The sequence below is a fragment of the Cherax quadricarinatus genome, chromosome 100 (genome assembly GCF_038502225.1).
Source record: "Cherax quadricarinatus isolate ZL_2023a chromosome 100, ASM3850222v1, whole genome shotgun sequence".
NCBI classification, from domain to species: Eukaryota; Metazoa; Arthropoda; class Malacostraca; order Decapoda; family Parastacidae; genus Cherax; species Cherax quadricarinatus.
In genome coordinates, this window is record NC_091391.1 from 2,444,227 (window position 1) to 2,464,655 (window position 20,429).

Below are 20,429 nucleotides of genomic sequence, written 5' to 3' on the forward strand. Positions count from 1 at the left end.
TTTATAATAGAGTAATGGCACAATGATGATAATGGTGTAAGACGGTGAAAGAAGCACGGAGTGTTGTGGCCAGCCTGTGGTAGGTGACAAACAATGCCTCAGCAGAGGTTTGCGAGGATCTCGTCGTTGGTAACAGTAATGTTGATACGCGGTAAAGTTCCTTGACCAGTCCTGGCGTGTCAAGTGCCAGACACTGAAGCAGGCCAACTACTGGCATTGCATTCGCCCTCTTCTGTCTCCTGGTGCTAAAGACAGTCATGTGGTCCTATTTTGGAAGCAAGCAGAGGAGGCCCAGTGCCTCCTCTGTTATGGATTATATTCGCCGTCTAAAAGTGTGGTAAGACCACTGAGTTTTGTCTGCATCCTTCCTTTACCTAACACCTTTCTTTTGCACCATTCACTACCTTGTCATCCCACCCTGGACACCTCGTTCCTCACTGTGCGTATTTTTTATACGTGATTCATTCCATGTTAGTTTCCTACTGTGGCCGCTTTGTCCCCTTACCTATACATTTCCTATTTGACTCATCCAGTGTTAATAACCCACCATGGCTGCCTCACTCTTCCTCACTTATATTTCCTGTTGGATTCATCCAGTGTTAACTCACCCTGGCTGCCTCACTCCTCACCTCATCCAGTGTCAAGTAACCCTGGCTGCCTCGCTCCTCACCTCATCCAGTGTCAAGTAACCCTGGCTGCCTCGCTCCTCACCTCATCCAGTGTTAACACGAAGCACCCTCGAAAGTTTGGCCCACTTATTATTCAAAATCTGAACCATGGTTATGAGCTTGATTTTTCTGCTTCGTTTGCAGTGTCGTATTTTGGTTCCCATTCTTAGATTTTATGCTATGAAAGATATTACGTATTTTTATAACCTTGACGTTGTCTTGTTTCCTTACAAATTTTATTCATGTGTCTGATAGCTTTTATAATTGTTTTATGCAGCTTTAAAGAGATTATCTTTGTTGTGTTGTAGCATAGCATAACTTTTACTGTATATGGCTACAGTAGCTGTTATGTAGTACTGTATCAGCAGTGATACAATGAAGGAAGCTAGCCAGCTGTGTTAGCATTTGTGGCTATTCCATTTGTGTTGCTGGTGTCATGCTTAAGAGCTGCCTTTTTTCATCGCGTTCCTCTTAACATTTTTTTAATATGCTATATTTTTGTAATATATTTGCTGTACAGTTTTGAAGAGTAGGTACGATACTTCCCACGAGGCGAGGGTGAAGTGAATTCAGCAAGTGGCAAGTTAAGAGGCAGGGCCAGGAGCTGTCTCAACCCCTACAATCACATATAGGATTACATGCTCACACGGGATGGGGGTCGTTATTTATGAGAACCTCTAACCTTTGCCAGAAAAGAAGATTTTAGACGAGGTTGATAAATGCAGATAAATTCCACTTTTGAAGTTAAAAATTTGAGTTCAGTATGCGGACACGTGCTGCTGTGCAGTAGTGGTACAGCATTATTTTGTATGGAAATTCTTGTAATTGTATCATTAAAAAAGTTTGTGTATCATTAAGAGTTGTAATCTTTTGTATCGACAAGCAGATGTATACAGGCATTATTGTTATCAGTATTATCAGTCTTTAATACCTCTGAAGAGGAACTTGATAACGAAGTACAGTACACAACTTGTACATTACACAGCTTGCACAGTATGCAATTTGTACAGTATGCAACTTGTATAGTACGCAACTCGTACAGTACGCAACTTGTACAGTACGCAACTTGTACAGTACACAACTTTTACAATATGCAACTTGTACAGTATGCAACTTTTACAATATGCAACTTATACAGTACATAACTTGTACAGTACCCATCTTTTACTGTCAATCATCAAATTGTATGCCTTAATTATGTATTATTTTTATTGGAGGACTCCTGTGCATAGCTCCAGTTATTTATTTGCACGTTGGTTCACAATGCTCACTTCCTTGCCTTAGCACATGGCCTGTAAATTAAAAACAGAATGCAGGATTTCATACAAAATATGCTCATTGGGTTTCCTGTACCCAAATTTAGTTTTTTCTGAACATTCTTTCATCTAAATGTCAGTACAGGACGGCCATCACTAATCCGGCAATCAATTATCCGGTTCCACCAGTAATCTGGCACTAATTTTGGCTGGCATAATCTCAAATTTCGTCGCTATACTGACTCAAATTTCATCATTATACTGACTCAGAAATTGTGCAGATGGTTGTAAATCCACAGCAGCAAGCCAGTGGCAGAGAAAACAGTGATGAAAATGAGGAAGGCGTAGCAGAAAGTCTCTATTGATAGATTAATTAAGCGCATTCTAGCCTAACCACTCCGTAATCCGGCAAACTCACTAATCCTGCACACCACAGGTCCCAATGATGCTGGATTAGTGATGGCCGACCTGTATTATTATAATGATTTGAGGTATTTAAAGAGATACAGCCTTAAACAAAAAAAGAAATTTAAACTTGACACAATGTAAGAAAAAAAAATTAGTGATACATATTTGCAAATTCTTAATTTGTGGGAACCTCTAGGAACCTGCTTGTTTGGACTGATGTTTATGCTCCAGTGTAAAAGTAATGCCAGCTTGCATGATTCACTGTTCTTACTATGCATATGTATTTACTTGTTATTGGGTACAGTAAAGGCCACAATACTGTGGCTGGAGCAATTCATGACTAACCAACAAATTGGAGACAAAATTTTCAACCATGTCTGGGTCTGTTCTGAGTCATTATTTAGTTGCATGATAAGTAAGTTTATTTAGGTACAGATGCACATAAGTACACTTATTTTACGTAGTGTAAATTACGTAGGATAACCCAGCTGGGTTGATAGCGCACTCGGCTCACAGGCTGAGGTCAGTGGTTCGCTCTCTGGTTCAGGTGGAAACATTAGGGCGTGTCTCTGTTCACCAAGCAGTAAAATACGTACCTGGGTGTTAGTTGACTGGTGTGGGTCACCTCCTGGGGGCAAAATTAACCCAATTTGCCCGAAATTCTCTGCATAACCTCAAACTTTCTATACTGTATACTGTAGTACAGTGGACCCCGGTTAACGATATTTTTTCATTCCAGAAGTATGTTCAGGTGCCAGTACTGACCGAATTTGTTCCCATAAGGAATATTGTGAAGTAGATTAGTCCATTTCAGACCCCCAAACATACACATACAAACGCACTTACATAAATACACTTACATAATTGGTCGCATTGGGAGGTGATCGTTAAGCGGGGGTCCATTGTATATCATTGATGTCAGCTAAAGTTTGTATATGTTATAGAAATAAAGATTATTATTATTATAAATAAACTTACTTAATAATGGTCCAGAACAAATTCAGATATCCAGGATGCATTGAAACATTGTCTAAAACTTTTGTCTTGAATTTATTGGGTTGGCAATGGTTTTAAGTTGGAAAAATTCAGATTCAGGAAGGATATAGGAAAGTACTGGTCTGGTAATAGAGTTGTGGATGAGTGGAACAAACTCCCAAGTACAGTTATAGAGGCCAGAACGTTGTGTAGTTTTAAAAATAGGTTGGATAAATGCATGAGTGGATGTGGGTGGGTGTGAGTTGGACCTGATAGCTTGTGCTACCAGGTCGGTTGCCTTGTTCCTCCCTTAAGTCAATGTGACCTGACCTGACTAGGTTGGGTGCATTGGCTTAAGCCAGTAGGAGACTTTGACCTGCCTTGCATTGGCCAGTAGGCCTGCTGCAGTGTTCCTTCATTCTTATGTTCTTATGTGAGTGTAAGGCAAGTGTTACCTGAAGTCATCTCAAGGTTCGCCTCTACCGGAGATGCTTACCCTATTTTGCAGCGTATAAAATTCACTTTTTCTTCAAAATCTGGCTCTCAAAATCACCCTGCATCCTACACGTTGAAGGTTAGGCTTGGGGTTATTCATCAGAGCTTCGGTATGATACCATTGGTAATGATTATGCAGATTCTTGGAAGAGATAGGTAAATTAGGCTAATCAGTCTCACAAAATTACAACACGATTGCAAACAAATCACAGAATGCGCGGGGATCGGTGTATCATTCCAGTCACGGTATTGTGCCTTTTTTGTTATTTATAGAACCCATTGTCCTGGAGTTTTAGGATTCACTTGTCATGGGCTCAATTCCCACCTATACCCTGGATTGGTAAGCTAATCAGTACACAAAGAATTTTTTTTTTAAATATTATAGTAAGTTTTAACAAGGTTAGCTTAACCAGTCATTCATAAGTTAGTTTTGGTACAAATTAGAGCACCGACATTACAAAAATGGGTAATAATGGCTGAATTACCGACAAAATATTAAATAAATGGAAATGTTGCCGTAATAAAATGTCTCGTTAGTTGCATCTCTGTCCATTTACATAACGTAAGAATGAAGGAACACTGCAACAGGCCTACTGGCCCATACTTGGCAGGTCCTGCACAAATCCATCCCATTAACAAATATATTTGGCCAACATATTGTCGGTGCTACCAAAGCAATAAACATCAATAACCTAATATTCCAAAAAATTATGCAAGTAATTAGGTAATTACTGATATGTACTAAGAGGAGGACGAAGGCGAATCTTAAGGTGAAGTGTCGTCATAAAAGGTCAATATCGGAAATATTAGAACTGTTGGATAAAGGGCTGTTAAGACCCAGAAAGATTAAATATACATATACTGTACAGTGTATGTACCAGTATAGTGTATTACAAAAACGTTTTACAAAAAGTTATGAAGCTGTGCATGTAAAAGGCTTGGCGGATGTGTTTCACATAATGTTTTATTAAAAAATGATTTTTGCAAATTAATTTGTTTGGATACCTTGTTTTTCAGTTTGTTACATCATGTTTTTAACGTTTTACTCTACTTGATTAAGTAAAAAAAGACAAGTTAATGGTGTGATTTAATAAGAAAAAAAGCTAATGACAAGCCAGTTCATAAATTTGTTAGAATAAAAGTATAACAAGTGTAGAATAACAAAAGGCTACATCTTTTCCCTGAAAACACATCCTGTCCCTGCAGTTCTGTATAACCCTTTTGGGTTTAGTGCTTTTTTGATTTAGTGCTTGGAGCCACAGATGGCTCCAACTTTATCCCAACTCACGAAATCGTAATAACATAATTACAAACAAACCACTATACCGGTGAGGCTAGAACCCATGTTAAGCTAGTGCGTATGCCATTTTTAAAATGGTTTTCAAATGGCCTGATGTATGTAACAGCTTTTAGCTTGTAAATAAAGTTATTAATCCTGACCTGACCTTGTAAAAACCCTCGGTAAAAAAAAATGTTTTTGTCACCTATCTTATTTTGGTTTCAGTGGCCCTCGGTTATTTGAAGTTGCCGTGGAGAGCATACCCGGCCAGAGTGGCATCAGCGAATCAGCCAGCAGCGTCAGCAGTGCCTCCAATGTCACGGCTTCACAGGTGCCTCTCCTCAACCCCCCGGACTCTTCCACATCGCCAGGTCACTCTCTTGCTGCCTTCCTTGTATCACGCAAATTGTACACGAATGATATACAGTAGCAGTGCAGTGAAGAATTAAGTCATGTGCAACATCGGGGTATCTTTATTTGTAAATGTTTCGCCATCCAGTGGCTTTATCAGTACAAATTCAGGGACATAATGGGAAGATTGTAGAACTATATACAAAAGACGAGGTAATCAGTCCCTCAGCCTTGGAGTTGAAGAGTACCGTAGTCTACAAATAAAGATACCCAGATGTTGCATATGTGTCTGAGTCTTTATTAGAGAAATTATTCAGGTTTCTCACTGCTTGCTTTGCTTATGTGAATCATTCTTGTTATTTTTTCCTGCTTTCCTTATTATTTATCGCTATCTGATTTCCATACGTCGCCAAAACCATTCTTGTTTATTTCTCGCTGCTTTCTGTGTGTTATGCAAACCATTCTTGTATATATCTGCTTTTTATATGTTATAAACCAGTCTCTGCTGTATAGTCCTTGTGGCTTAGCGCTTCTTTTTTGATTATAATAATAATAATAAACCAGTCTTGTTTCTCTGCTTTTTATATATTATACAGATTGTTTTATTTATCTCTCTGCTTAGTATATATTAGATAAACCATTGTTTTCTGTCTCTAAATTCTCTCTTTATATCATTTAAACTATTCTTGCTTATCATTCTAATTTATTATGCCCTTTTGAGGTAAATGTTTTTTCAACAGATAATGCTTGAATTTTTATGTTTCATTTATCTAATTGACATAATTTTTCTGTTACTGAAAGCAGCACTGTTGATTGGTTTATTTCCATGCTTAAGTGGATATAAAACAGGTAGCTACAGAGTCAAAAAACAAAGAATTAAAGGAGGTTTTGCATAAAGAAATTAGAATCAGTTTGTCAGAAAGCATACTAAAAAATTTTTTGACAAACTCTGTGCAGATATAAGAACCTAAATTTTTTGACAAACTCTGTGCAGATATAAGAACCTAAATTTTTTGACAAACTCTGTGCAGATATAAGAACCTAAATTTTTTGACAAACTCTGTGCAGATATAAGAACCTAAATTTTTTGACAAACTCTGTGCAGATATAAGAACCTAAATTTTTTGACAAACTCTGTGCAGATATAAGAACCTAAATTTTTTGACAAACTCTGTGCAGATATAAGAACCTAAATTTTTTGACAAACTCTGTGCAGATATAAGAACCTAAATTTTTCATTGAATTAAAATCCAGTCTAAAAAGTGTTCATATAGAATTAGAATATATTGTTTTTAAACTGTTTTCAAATAGAATCAGAATCTTTATGTCTTTTAAAGCATACATAGAAGCTACAATGGATGGTTTTGTAGATTATGTTGCTACAGTTTGGATACAATTTTGATGGTATTAGAATGTATTACAACTATAGTTGTATATTCCAAAGAAAGCCACTTACTATATAAGACATTTTTGGAAACTAATTCTATTCTTACAAGCTACTTATTTTTAGTCAAATAAAATCAAATTTATTATTTATCATGAGTATGTATATATCAGGTTGTCCATGGGGAAGTGGAACAGAATTCTTCCTCCGTAAGCTATGCACGTCATAACAGGCGACTAAAATGCCAGGAGCAAGGGGCTAGTAACCCCTTCTCCTGTATATATTACTAAATTTAAAAGGAGAAACTTTTGTTTTTCCTTTTGGGCCACCCCGCCTCGGTGGGATACGGCTGGTGCGTTGAAAGAAGAAAGAAAGTACACCTACCATCCAACTTACGACCGAGTTCAGTTCCGAGAAACCAGTTGTAAGTCGAAATGGTCGTAAGTTGAACTTTACTACTGAATATCAACAAAACATTTTTGTAATGACTTTATTGTATAGTTTTATTTTGGTATTTCATGTTTTACTTTACTTTTTATGTTGTTAGTACGTACTGTATTTTATACTGTAAGGTTTAGGATAAACACTGTGTACAACATAAATACTTGTTTATTTCCCAGAAATTTGGCATAAAAAACACGGTCGTAAGTCGAGTGGCCGTAAGTCGAGCAGGTCGTAAGTTGGATGGTAGGTGTATATGTCAGGTAAATTTTAAAAGCATCTGCTTTCATTCATTACACATACAAATAACCTGTACATGGGAGAAAGGAACTTATAACGACATTCTGGTCCAACTAGGACCATTAATTAGTCACACTAGTCAGTGGTCCATGTTGTACCAAAACATAATTACTTTCTTTCTTCTATGTACGGGTTATTTGTTACACTCACTTTTTGTTCTTAATTCATTATATACTGTACAGCTGGGCTTAATGACATTCTTAATCTCGGATTATTGTACAGTGGAACATCGGTACTCGAACTTAATTCATTCCAGAAGGCTGTTTGAGTGCCGATCCATTTGAGTATCGAACAAATTCTTCCAAACTAATTTTCTTTTTGGTTGGCTGTTATCACTAATCTTTGTAGGCCCCATGGTGACTTATTTATACAAATAATACAAAAAACACCAAAAAATGCGAAGAAATACGAAATAGTTTACAGCGAAGTTCTGGCAAGTCGTGTGTGTTTGGTTGAGTGCTGAGCTTTGTTCGCGTAGGGAGCTGTTCGTGTACCGAGGTTCCACTGTATTTCCTTTCCAGTTTATAAGGCATGATCTGAGACCAGACTGCAGGGATGAAGGTTCATGGAACCATTGATATAAGAGATGATAATATGAAATTTGTTTTTGTTCAGGAGCAAGTGGTGGTTCATGCAGTGGTGGTTCCACACAGTCCCCGTCCACACCCGCGCTACCTTCACACACACAGAAGGCATCAGGTTAGTTCCACACAGTCCCCGTCCACACCCGCGCTACCTTCACACACACAAAAGGCATCAGGTTAGTTCCACACAGTCCCCGTCCACACCCGCGCTACCTTCACACACACAAAAGGCATCAGGTTAGTTCCACACAGTCCCCGTCCACACCCGCGCTACCTTCACACACACAAAAGGCATCAGGTTAGTTCCACACAGTCCCCGTCCACACCCGCGCTACCTTCACACACACAAAAGGCATCAGGTTAGTTCCACACAGTCCCCGTCCACACCCACGCTACCTTCACACACACACACACACACACACACACACACACACACACACACACACACACACACACACACGGCATCAGGTTAGATCTCAAATTCAAAGTCAAAGATTTATTTCAGCATGATACAATGTACAGTGATGGGTGACATTTGGTTGTGCATGCAGAAAGCCCATGGCTATGCAGAGCATTTCATACAGGCTTAGGCCTAACTTAAGACTAGTGACAATAATAATTATTTGCTTGGATATACAGCAGGCATTTGTGAGCATGTTAGATAGGAGTGGAGATGAATGGGTTTTGGGACTTGATGAGCTGTTGGAGTGTGAGCAGGGTAATATTTTGTGAAGAGATTCAAGGAAACCGGTTAGCTGGACTTGAGTCCTGGAGGTGGGAAGTACAATGCCTGCACTTTAAAGGAGGGGGTTTGAGATATTGGCTGTTTGGAGTGACATCTAAACTGTCATATGTGAGCACCTCTCCAAAGACAATGATTATATGTGAATGATGATGAAGGTGTTTCTTCTTGGGTCACCTTGCCTCAGTGGGAGACTTCTCTGTTAAAAAAAAATACCGGTATATTTAGGACTGAAAAGAGAGAGCAATTGCTTTGATAAAATAAATATTGCACACTTGTAGTATTGGAAAAAGAAAAGGGAAAGATTGGAAGAAATGATGAGTGAAAAACTGATATACAGTAAATAGAAGTCTCAAGAAATGTTTACGAGTTACCAGAGTACGTACCAGAAAAACCATTTTAAAGAGCTCTTATTATCACCTAACGAGAGAGAGAGAGGTTGAGATTGATTAATTATGCATGGGTGAAGAAACATATGGGAAATATTAGAGTTATACAGGCACTACCAAAAAGAATTTGAAGGCAAGTTCTAGGGCAAAATTGAAGAGAACTCCAGCAATAAATAAAATAACAGCAGATTGGATTACGTACAGGTCTCCCTCAACATTCACGTTTTCAACTTTCACGGGCTTCACACATTCACGAATTCCCAACCGCCAAATTCTCAGCCACCAAATTCCCAGCCGCCAAATCATATTTAAGTTTCCCACCACCTGCGAGTCCCTACTACCCTCCCTCCGACCCCCGCAACTGGCAGCCAGCCCTCCCACCACTCAGTGTGGTGAGTGTTTTGTTTGCTCATTATTTGCTATTAAACTGCAGTATAAATAATGTAAACCCATTCATGACTGCGTATTGGAATGGCTATTCGGACAGGTATTAGACGGTGACATCATGTGTTTACTCTTGAACACCGCAAAGAATTAAACATTTCTGCTACAGCTAATAATAACAATAGTAATAATAATAATAATAATAATAATAATAATAATAAACATGATATAATTGAAGAAGGAAATTGTACAAAAATACGAGGGAGTGGTTTACACATCGTCAGTGTGACTTTGTTTATGCTGGAGTGAACATTAGTCTCCCTGCTCTTCCAAACATTTCACAATAATTCATTGCATTTGGTGCTTGTAGATTTAGTGTGACTGGAGTGGTAGAGGCAGTGATTGAGGCAGTGGTATTTAATAACATACGTGTTAATAATAATATGTTATTAATAATATGTACTATTATTATTTATAACATATATGTTATTAAATACCACTGCCTCAACCGCTGAATTATTGTGAAATGTTTGGAAGAGCAGGGAGACTAATGTTCACTCCAGCATAAACAAAGTCACACTGACGATGTGTTAACCACTCCCTCGTATTTTTGTACAATTTCCTTCTTCAATTATATCGTATTTATTATTATTATTATTATTATTATTATTATTATTATTGTTATTATTAGGAATAGCAGAAAGTTCGATTCTTTGCAGTGTTCAAGAGTAAACACATTATGTCACCGTCTAATACCTTTCCTAATAGCCATTCCAATATGCAGTCATGAATGGGTTTACATTATTTATTCTGTAGTTTAATAGCAAATAATGAACAAACAAAATTCTCACCACACTGAGTGGTGGGAGGGCTGGCTGCCAGTTGTGGGGGTCGGAGGGAGGGTAGTAGGGACTCGCAGTGGTGGAGTCTGTGGCATTTAATAACATACATGCTATTAACATACATGTTATTAAATAACATACATTATTAAAGCATAACATGTATATATTTAGTACAATTTACGACGTTTTCATGTATTTTATGATTATTCATGGTTCAACAAGTTAAGGAAGCAGTATTGTAATATATTTCCCTACAATATATTGGGGCACCAAACATTCACGGTTTTTCAACATTCGCGAGGCTCTTGATCCCCTAACCCTCGCGAATGTTGAGGGAGACCTGTATATACAGTGGACCCCTGGTTTACGATCAGCTCTCAGTGCGACCAATTATGTAAGTGTGTTTGTACGTGTATGTTTGGGGGTCTGAAATGGACTAATCTAATTCACAATATTCCTTATGGGAACAAATTCGTTCAATAATGTCACCTGAACATACTTCTGGAATGAAATAATATCGTAAACCGGGGGTCCACTGTATATATATTTTTTTTCTCGTCAACACACCAGCTATCTCCCACCAAGACAGGGTGACCCAAAAAAGAATTAACTATAAAATATTCTTCATTTTTACATTTAGTAATTTATACAGTAGAGGTTATTAACCCCTTTCTCCCTGGGTTATAAATGTAGCAGATAACAGAGCTTGCTCAGGCAGCCTTATTTATAGGTGCAAGTTATTGTATGCCATTTTTCAATGTTTTGTACCTCAACAGTATGTGGTGCTTCAGATAAACCTTTCGACACGTCCGAGCCCTCCATTGATTATGACCTGATGTACGAGGAAGACGACGACCCTGAACTGGGGTCCATGGAAGGCCACGGCTCCGTCATACACCATCTACTCTCACAGGTTAGATGATAACATTTACTCAGAATTAAGCATTATTATTATTTTCAACAAACCGGCTGTATCCCACCAAGGCGGGGTGGTTCAAAAAGAAAAACGAAAGTTTTTATTTTTAAATTTAGTAATTTGTACAGGAGAAGGGGTTACTAGCCCCTTGTTCCCGGCATTTTAGTCACCTCTTACAACACGCATGGCTTACAGAGGAAGAATTCTGTTCCACTTCCCCATGGAGATAAGAGGAAATAAACAAGAACAAGAACTAGTAAGAAAATAGCAGAAAACCCAGATGGGTGTGTATACATATGCTTGTACATGTATGTGTAGTGTGACCTAAGTGTAAGTAGAAGTAGCCAAGACGTACCTGAAACCTTGCATGTTTATGAGACAGAAAAATGGACACCAGCAATCCTACCATCATGTAAAACAATTACAGGCTTCCGTATTATTATTATCATTATTATTATTATTATTATTATTATTATTATTAACTCTCCATGGGGAAGAGGAACAGAATTCTTCCTCCGTAAGCCACGAGTATTGTAAGAGGCAACTAAAATGCCGGGATATATTACTAAATGTAAAAGGAGAAACATTAGTTTTTCCTTTTAGACCGCCCCGCCTCGGTGGGATACGGCCGGTGCGTTGAAGGAAGATTATTATAAACATGGGCCATCTTTAACTGATGCTGCATGACCCAAAAAAGAAAAAACACTTCCAGGAGGTTTCTCTTCGTTTTACATTTATTTATACAGCAAAAAAGGTTACTAGAACAAACCATACCATGGGCGGGATTGAACCCGCGGTCAGAGAGTCTCAAAACTCCAGACCGTCGCAGTATGGTTTGTTTGCAATCGTGTCATTACGATTTCGTGAGTCAGGTTACTAGCACCTTGCTCCTGGCATTTTAGTCTCCTCTTACGACACATGTGGCTTCCGGAGGAAGAATTCTTTTCCATTACCGCATGGAGATAAATAAAAAGGAACAAGAACTATTAAGAAAATAGATACCCTAGATGGGTGTGTAAATATATATACGTGTACATGCGTGTGTAGTGTGACCTAAGTGTAAGTAGAAGTAGCAAGATGTTTGTGGTATCCCGCGTGTTTGAGACAGAAAAAATGACACCAGCACATGATATGGTATTGAAAACACTGTATATAGAAGTTATAGATTATCTAGGAATCTTTTTCCACAGGTAATCACACTTTAGACAAGGAACTTTCAGTTCTTGGTCAATCCTGAACCACTGTAGACAACTACAGAAGAAATCCTACTTAATAATCTATATCTACTTTCTTTTTAAGTAATCTTTAAGCATTAGGATTAGTTTACCTGAAGTGCATTGTATACTAGTGGCTTTCTTTTGTGCCTAACAATGTTTTATTATAAACTACATGACTCACAGTAATAACACAGTTGCAAACAAACCACAGAATGTGGTGGGGTTTGAACCCATGGATGGGGTTTGATTCCATGGGCTCGAACCCCACCTGTTGTGTGACATGTAAACTACATTGCTGTGTACCGCATAAAAGAAAACAAAATTGAATTTGAATTTTCAAGTTTCCAACCGAACTAGTTGTCACTTCATTTCAGGATGGACCGAGGTGTTACCCAAATTATTATTTAAGGAAGAGTCTGTTTTTAGTAGAGGTATGGAAGTGGTGTTCGGTCACAGTGGCGGTGCACAGCCACGGGGGAGGCTAATTGGGGTAAAGACCCTCGGAGACAAATACGTTATTTTAATTAACCCGTAAACGGTCCAAGCAGATCTACGTTCACATGTGTAGTGCTACAAAAGTAAATCTACGTTTTTTTTACATGTTTTCAAATACAGTGGACCTCGCATAACGATCACCTCCGAATGCGACCAATTATGTAAGTGTATTTATGTAAGTGCGTTTGTACGTGTATGTTTGGGGGTCTGAAATGGACTAATCTACTTCACAATATTCCTTATGGGAACAAATTCGGTCAGTACTGGCACCTGAACATACTTCTGGAGTGAAAAAATATCATTAACCGGGGGTCCACTGTATAACAAAAAAAAAGTAGATCAAAGTTTTTTTACACATTTTCAAATGTAAAAAAACAAAAAGAAGATCTACTTTTTTACATACTTTCAAATGTTGAAAAAACGTATATATACGTTTGGACCGTTTACGGGTTAATGGCTAATTTTTCACTTAATGATATTGACTAGTGACCAAAAAAGTATAATAGTTTAATAAATTTAACATTCATACTAACAATTATATTTTTTAAAAATTATTTCTTTGTTTTTTCAGTGTCTTATGATTTTTAAGCTTCCTTCCCACCCAAATTGAAATTCTGGCTTCACCAATAAAGACATTTATTTATTACAGCCTTCTCACTTAATGATGGGGTTCCATTAATAGGAGTAGTTCGGTAAGCAAATTATTGGTCGTTAAGCAAGGCGCATACTGTACTGGTTGTGAATTTGTGTCGACCATTTTCCGATATTGTTTTTAATGTCACCTTTGCACTATTTACAACATTTTTAGTATATTTTTGAATGTTTATACAGTAGTGTATAAGCACCTAAACTACTGGGAACGCCTGCAAGTCTTGAACATGTACTCATTGGAGCGGAGGAGAGAGAGGTACGTGATAATATATACCTGGAAGGTACTCGAGGGCTTGGTCCCGAATCTGCACACAGCCATAACAACATACTGGAGTGAGAGATATGGGAGGAAGTGTAAAATGAACCCAGTGAGGGGCAGGGGTGCGGTGGGGACAATAAGGGAACACTGTATCAACATCTGGGGTCCCAGATTTTTCAACATCTTACCAGAAGATATCAGAAACACTGCTGGAACAAGTGTCGAAGCCTTCAAGAGGAAATTAGACAAGTATCTTCACCAGGTGCCAGATCAATCAGGCTGTGATGGATATGTGGGGCAATGGGCCTCCAGCAGCAACAGCCTGGTTGACCAGGCGAGCACCAGACTAGCCTGGCCCATGGCCTGGCTCAGAGAGTAGATATACTCTCGAAATTCTTCAAAGGTATATCAAAGAGAAAATCAGCTCTAATATACATTATTTAGGTATGCATACTGGTTGGAGAGCTGATCGTAAGTCCAATTGGTCGGTAAACGAGTATACGTCGCTAAGTGAGGAGAGGCTGTACTACCGGTAGTTTACAAAGGTGTACGCTAGACATTGCTGAATCTGAATGGAGTCTTAAGCAGTGTGTTTTGACATGGTTTAAATTTTTCCTTAGGTCAAAATTGGGATGGACTTGACCAAAGTTGTGCTTCCTACATTCATCCTTGAAAGACGGTCCTTGCTGGAGATGTATGCTGACTTCTTTGCTCACCCTGATCTCTTCTGCAGGTGATGACATTTCTTAACCCTTAAACGGTCCAAACAGATCGACGTTCAAATTCGTATTGCTACAAAAGTAGATCTACTTTTTTTTACATATTTTCAAATATAACAAAAAAAAAAGTAGATAAAAGTTTTTTTACACGTTTTCAAATGTAAAACAAAAAAGAAGATCTACATTTTTTTACATACTATCAGATGTTGAAAAAACATATATATACGTTTGGACCATTTAAGGGTTAAAGCATTAAAGCATCATTTATATAATTGTCGTTATAGCTTTTTATAACCTCGTTTGTTTTTTCTTTGGAATGCCATTAAGATTTTTTTTTTTAAACGTACTGGCCATCTCCCACCGGGGCAGGGTGACCTAAAAAGAAAAAAGTTTTTCTTTTTTACATGAAGTAATTTATTTGGGAGAAGGGGTTACTAGTCCTTTGTGCCTTGCATTTTAGTCACCTTTTACTACATGCATGGCTTATGGAGGAAGAATTCTTGAAGGATTCTTCTCCATTTTCCCATCGAGATCCTTTTTTCAACATTATAAAATAGCAATAAATGTAGAACATCATAACTGGTGTGGTATTCAGAATGTTTTTTGTGCTTATTTACTCCATTTAAAAATTTCCTTCATGTATATCAAGACTGGAATAATAGCATCTTTCATTTATTTCAGCATTGCTGACATGACAACCCCTCAGGATCGCATGGTGCAAGTTGTTAAGTGGTATCTGTCTGCCTTTCATGCTGGACGTAAGAGTGAAGTTGCCAGAAAACCCTACAATCCAATTTTGGGTGAAGTCTTTAGGCAAGAACTTGTTGTCTCTTTCTTTTTTGGTGTATATTGAGTGAATCATCATGAAACACTTTTCAACACCATTCACACTATCACTGTCTCGCCAGAGATGCGTAGATAATCACAGTACAGTGGACCCCCGGTTTACAATCAGCTCCCAATGCGACCAATTATGTAAGTGTATTTATGTAAGTGCGTTTGTACATGTATGTTTGGGGGTCTGAAATGGTCTAATCTAATTCACAATATTCCTTATGGGAACAAATTCGTTCAGTAATGGCACCTGAACATACTTCTGGAATGAAATAATATCATAAGCCGGGGGTCCACTGTATTTGATATTATTTAATGGTTTTACCGAAGTGAAATATTAAGAGTATTTTACCAATTTAGATGCTATTGGGAGGTTCCTGGTGTGAATACAAAAGGAGTAGACATACAAGATGGCCCAATCCCTTGGGCTGAAAGTAATCAACTGTGTTTTGTTGCTGAGCAAGTGTCCCATCATCCCCCCATATCTGCCTTCTATGCTGAGCACAAGGATAAGAGGATCTCCTTCTGTGGTCACATCTGGACCAAGTCCAAGTTCCTGGGTCTCTCCGTCTGTGTCAACAACATTGGGCAGGGATGTGTGTCACTCATTGATCACGATGAGGAGTACATTCTAAACTTCCCCAGTGGTTATGGCAGGTGGGTATTGCATATTTAGTCCTTGTTCATCAGAAATTGAATGGTTTGATAGCATGTTATTTCTCTGAATTTGTTTCATGTCCTCAGTATTTTTCAGTGCTTATCAGTGAAACACTATTTCTGTAGGTAGTATTAGCTGCCAGTTTAGCCTCTTGTCACAAAATTCCTCTCAAAATATCCATGATGCTATATCGTCAGGTCCTTTTCAGTTATAATTTTTTGTCTTTTATATGGATATGCTTCATTCCACTGGATTTTGTAGGTTCACGCCAAGGTGATTAAAAATATGAAATTATCTCAGATGAAGGAAGAAAGGTAACTGAAAGGTGTCAGTTTACTCCCAGTCATTTGTTGATGAGTATTATTAGACAGTAAAGAAGAGAAAGTCATAATATCGTGACTGGAACAATACACAAATAACCCGCACATAGGAGAGAGAATCGTATGACCTCACTTCAATCCAACTTGGACCATTCGATCAAAACATCGCTCTAAGTTTTTCTCCTAAGTGTGAGTTATTTGTATATAGACAGTCAATAAAAATTCCTAAATTCTTGGTTATTGAGCTGTTGGCTTTTATTAGGAATCAATTTCATCTGGCCCCCTCCCATTGAGGTAGGGCGACACAAAAAAGAAACACTTTCACCATCATTCACCCTGTTTTGCCAGGCACCCAGATATGACAGTTTAGTTGTCACTCTAAACAGCATATTATTCATTAAATCTACACTAGTGCTAAAAAACCATGGAATGAGTGGGGTTTGAATCCTGTCAAAACTTATATTTGTGGTCACAGTGGTGGCCTATGCTAACCTCCCTATAATATATAGAAATATACCTAGTAAGATGAATCATATTGCAGCCAGCTGGTCCAGTGGTTTAACACACTGGCCTGGAGTTTTACGACTCGCTTGCCATGGTTTCAAACCCTACCCATTACGTGGTTTGTTTGCAATCTTGTTATTACGATTTTGTGAGTCTAGTGCCGACACTACTAGTAACAAACTTCTTACCCACAGATCGATCTTGACAGTTCCATGGGTTGAACTTGGCGGTACTTGTCAGATTACATGTAACAAGACTGGTTATAATGCTAGTGTTGAATTCTTAACTAAGGTAGGATTGGTAAATTGTCTTGTATATTTTAAAATTTTTATGGAAACAAAAATCTTAATTTTTAATGCGTATGTATGGAGCCGTATGTGTCAACTCGGTATAATTGTACGTGTGTAGTCAAGTATGACATTACAGTATAATTGTACGTATAGAGTTAAGTATGACATCTCGATATAATTGTACATGTGTATAGTTATGTATGATATCTCAGTATAATTGTGTGTGTGTGGAGCTATCCATAACATCTCAGTATATTTGTGTGTATGTACTGTCTTCTCAGTATTGTTCATCAGTATATCTTGTCTTGGACTTTTGTACTGGTAAATATTTCTCTTTCATTCATTCTTTACACTTCTACAATCATTAGTGGTAAGGATAGTCTAAATTTACATCACCATTAAAAATTGCAAAGTTGATATTTATACATTTTCAATTAATGGACATTGAAGGCTACCAGCATACATAATATACTAGATCAAACTGATGTATTTGTCTAATACAATTTGTTCAGTTTGTAAAAAGAAATATTCTGTTTACAGCCATTCTATGGTGGAAAAAAACACAGAATATCAGCAGAAGTATTCAGCCCGGGGGAAAAGAAGCCAATACTAACAGTAGAGGGGGAGTGGAATGGAGTCATGGTATCCAAGTTGCAAGACGGTGTAAGTATTACAGTTTGTAACTGTGGGACAGTGTATTGCAGTTTCTAGCTGTGGGACAGTATTACAGTATCTGGCTGTGGAACAGTGTAAGTACAGTAGACTGTCATTTAATACGGTAGTTGTGTTCCTGAAAACGCCGTGGTAGTTAAAACTGTGCTAGACAAACTGAAGAATTTATGGGAAAAATAGGGTTACATTCCTGGGAGCCCCCAAAATGCCAAACTTTGTTTTTAGACCAATAGATCTTACAAAAATAAAAGTGAATATGTAATTGTAGTTCATTATCATGATGTATCATGTTGCTTTTAGCTTAAGATTACAAATGCAACAGAAATAATAGTACAGTGGACCCCCGACTAACAATCAGCTCCCAACTCGACCAATTATGTAAGTGTATTTTTTTAAGTGCTTTTGTAGGTGGATTTTTGGTGGTCTGAAATGGACTAATCTAATTCACAATATTCCTTATGGGAACAAATTTGGTCTATAACGGCACCCGAACAGACTTCTGGATTGAAATAATATTGTTAGTCGGGGGTCCACTGTATTTCTTACCTTAAACTGTGGGTGTTGGTGTTTGTGGAGAGTTATACTGTGGTCCTACTGAGCTGAGGTGGATGGTAGAGGTTCTGGTACTGAAGTCAATGGTTGTACTGGAGTGTACTGTAATGGATTTCTGGGCTATTTTACCCTGTAGTACATTATATAACTGATGGTAAGGCATCAGCTGCTCTAGATATCATTTCAGGGTCCTCTTCAGTAAAAAAGTATAAATTTAAGTCAGTAAATCAGCCAAGTCAGTCAGTAAGTCAGTCAAGTCATTCAGTCAAGTCAGTAAGTCAATCAGTCAAGTCAGTAAGTCAATCAGTAAGTCAGTCAGTCAAGTCAGTCAGTCTTTAAATCAGTCAGTAAGTCAGTCATCACACAAACTCATATTTACCTCATTTTTTTTATGTGCACAGTGACGCTTCATTACGGCCACAGGCTATCTATTGTCTAATATAGTACGTATATCTATTTTCTTCGTTAATTCTAAGACTTAAATGCTTATATCTTTTCTTGCCACTTTCAGCAACACTTGTATGCCTACTGGGTGTCATGATTGTTTGGCAGATTTAAGATCTAGCAATTAAGAGATCTAAACTCAATCCACAAACAAACAAAAATTAACACGGGTAGCTCCTAGCAGGCGTCCTATACGCGTTTGAATCGGCTGGGACAAGTTTGGTGGGGGTGACGGGGGATGGCAGTAAATCTCCCCCGTTGACTCAGTGGTCTAACCCACTGCCAAACAAAGTGTATCCTGCGGGTGATGCGCGCTCCCAATTTTTTCCCCTCCCACAAACTGAACCATGTTAAGTTAATTTTACGAAGTGTTATACAAAAATATACCGCAGTTCTTCAATAGTGCTATAACCAAAACGTGCCAAACAAAACTGTGTTAAACAACAGTCTACTGTATTACAATATCTAGCTGTGGGACAGTGCAAGTATTACAGTATCTAGCTGTGGGACAGTGCAAGTATTACCGTATCTAGCTGTGGGTCGGTGTAAGTATTACAGCATCTAGCTGTGGGATAGTGTAAATACAGTACAGTATCTAGCTGTGGGACAGTGCAAGTATTACAGTTCCTAGCTCTGAGATGGTAAGTATTACAGTTTCTAGGCATATGTAATTCTCACATAGATCTTTCTTGCTGAGGGAATATCATCATCTTTCAACAAACCATCTGTATCCCACAGGGCAGGGTGGCCCAAAAGAAAAAATGATAGTTTCTCCTTTTAAATTTAGTAATATATACAGGAGAAGGGGTTACTAGCCCCTTGCTCCCGCCATTTTAATCACCTCTTATGACACGCATGACTTACGGAGGAAGAATTCTATTCCACTTCCCCATGAGGTAATATATCCAGTGTAAAATACTTTGACAATTTCACTGCCGTTATTTATACCGAACAATCTTTTTCTTTAGTTTTCATGAATGATTTAAACCACATTTTGTACTGTTCAGAGAAAGGAAGGCATCTATCACACTGCAATAATGTCACAACCATAATTCTTTAAGAGATTTTGTAGTCTTTTGTGTCTTTAATGACCTGTTTGTAGTTGTGGGAGCAGAGCTAGGATCGCGGTGTCCCATTTTTGGGCACTGGTCAGTGATGCAACTTTCCTTGAATACTGTTTCTTGTAAATAAAATAAATTAAGAGAAAACGTATATTTACAACATAATTTTTTTGTAGCATTTCTGATAATTAGTTACTAGAATTTTTTTTTAATGTATTCATACAGTAACAGAGGGATTTTCAATAGACTGATTATTCTGACAAACCACATAATGGGTGGGGTTTGAATCCCCAGTGAGTGAGTCTTAAAACTCTCTTGCTCTGGGTTCAATTATTATTA

At 37.9% G+C, this 20,429-nt stretch overlaps 1 protein-coding gene across 3 annotated transcripts in view; it reads left to right on the forward strand.

The window, feature by feature from the left end:
* Positions 1 to 20,429, forward strand: part of LOC128704686 (oxysterol-binding protein-related protein 9) — a 132,364-nt gene that overhangs the window by 103,902 nt on the left and 8,033 nt on the right. For 2 of the 3 annotated variants that reach the window (XM_070079590.1, XM_070079592.1), the window contains exons 7-14: positions 5,307 to 5,452; positions 8,173 to 8,256; positions 11,275 to 11,411; positions 14,657 to 14,769; positions 15,437 to 15,568; positions 15,950 to 16,246; positions 17,266 to 17,362; positions 17,902 to 18,024. In XM_070079590.1, the coding sequence (XP_069935691.1) occupies positions 5,307 to 5,452; positions 8,173 to 8,256; positions 11,275 to 11,411; positions 14,657 to 14,769; positions 15,437 to 15,568; positions 15,950 to 16,246; positions 17,266 to 17,362; positions 17,902 to 18,024 (1,129 nt within the window). The remainder of the gene's footprint in view (positions 1 to 5,306; positions 5,453 to 8,172; positions 8,257 to 11,274; positions 11,412 to 14,656; positions 14,770 to 15,436; positions 15,569 to 15,949; positions 16,247 to 17,265; positions 17,363 to 17,901; positions 18,025 to 20,429) is intronic. The other variant, XM_070079591.1, reaches the window with a different exon arrangement.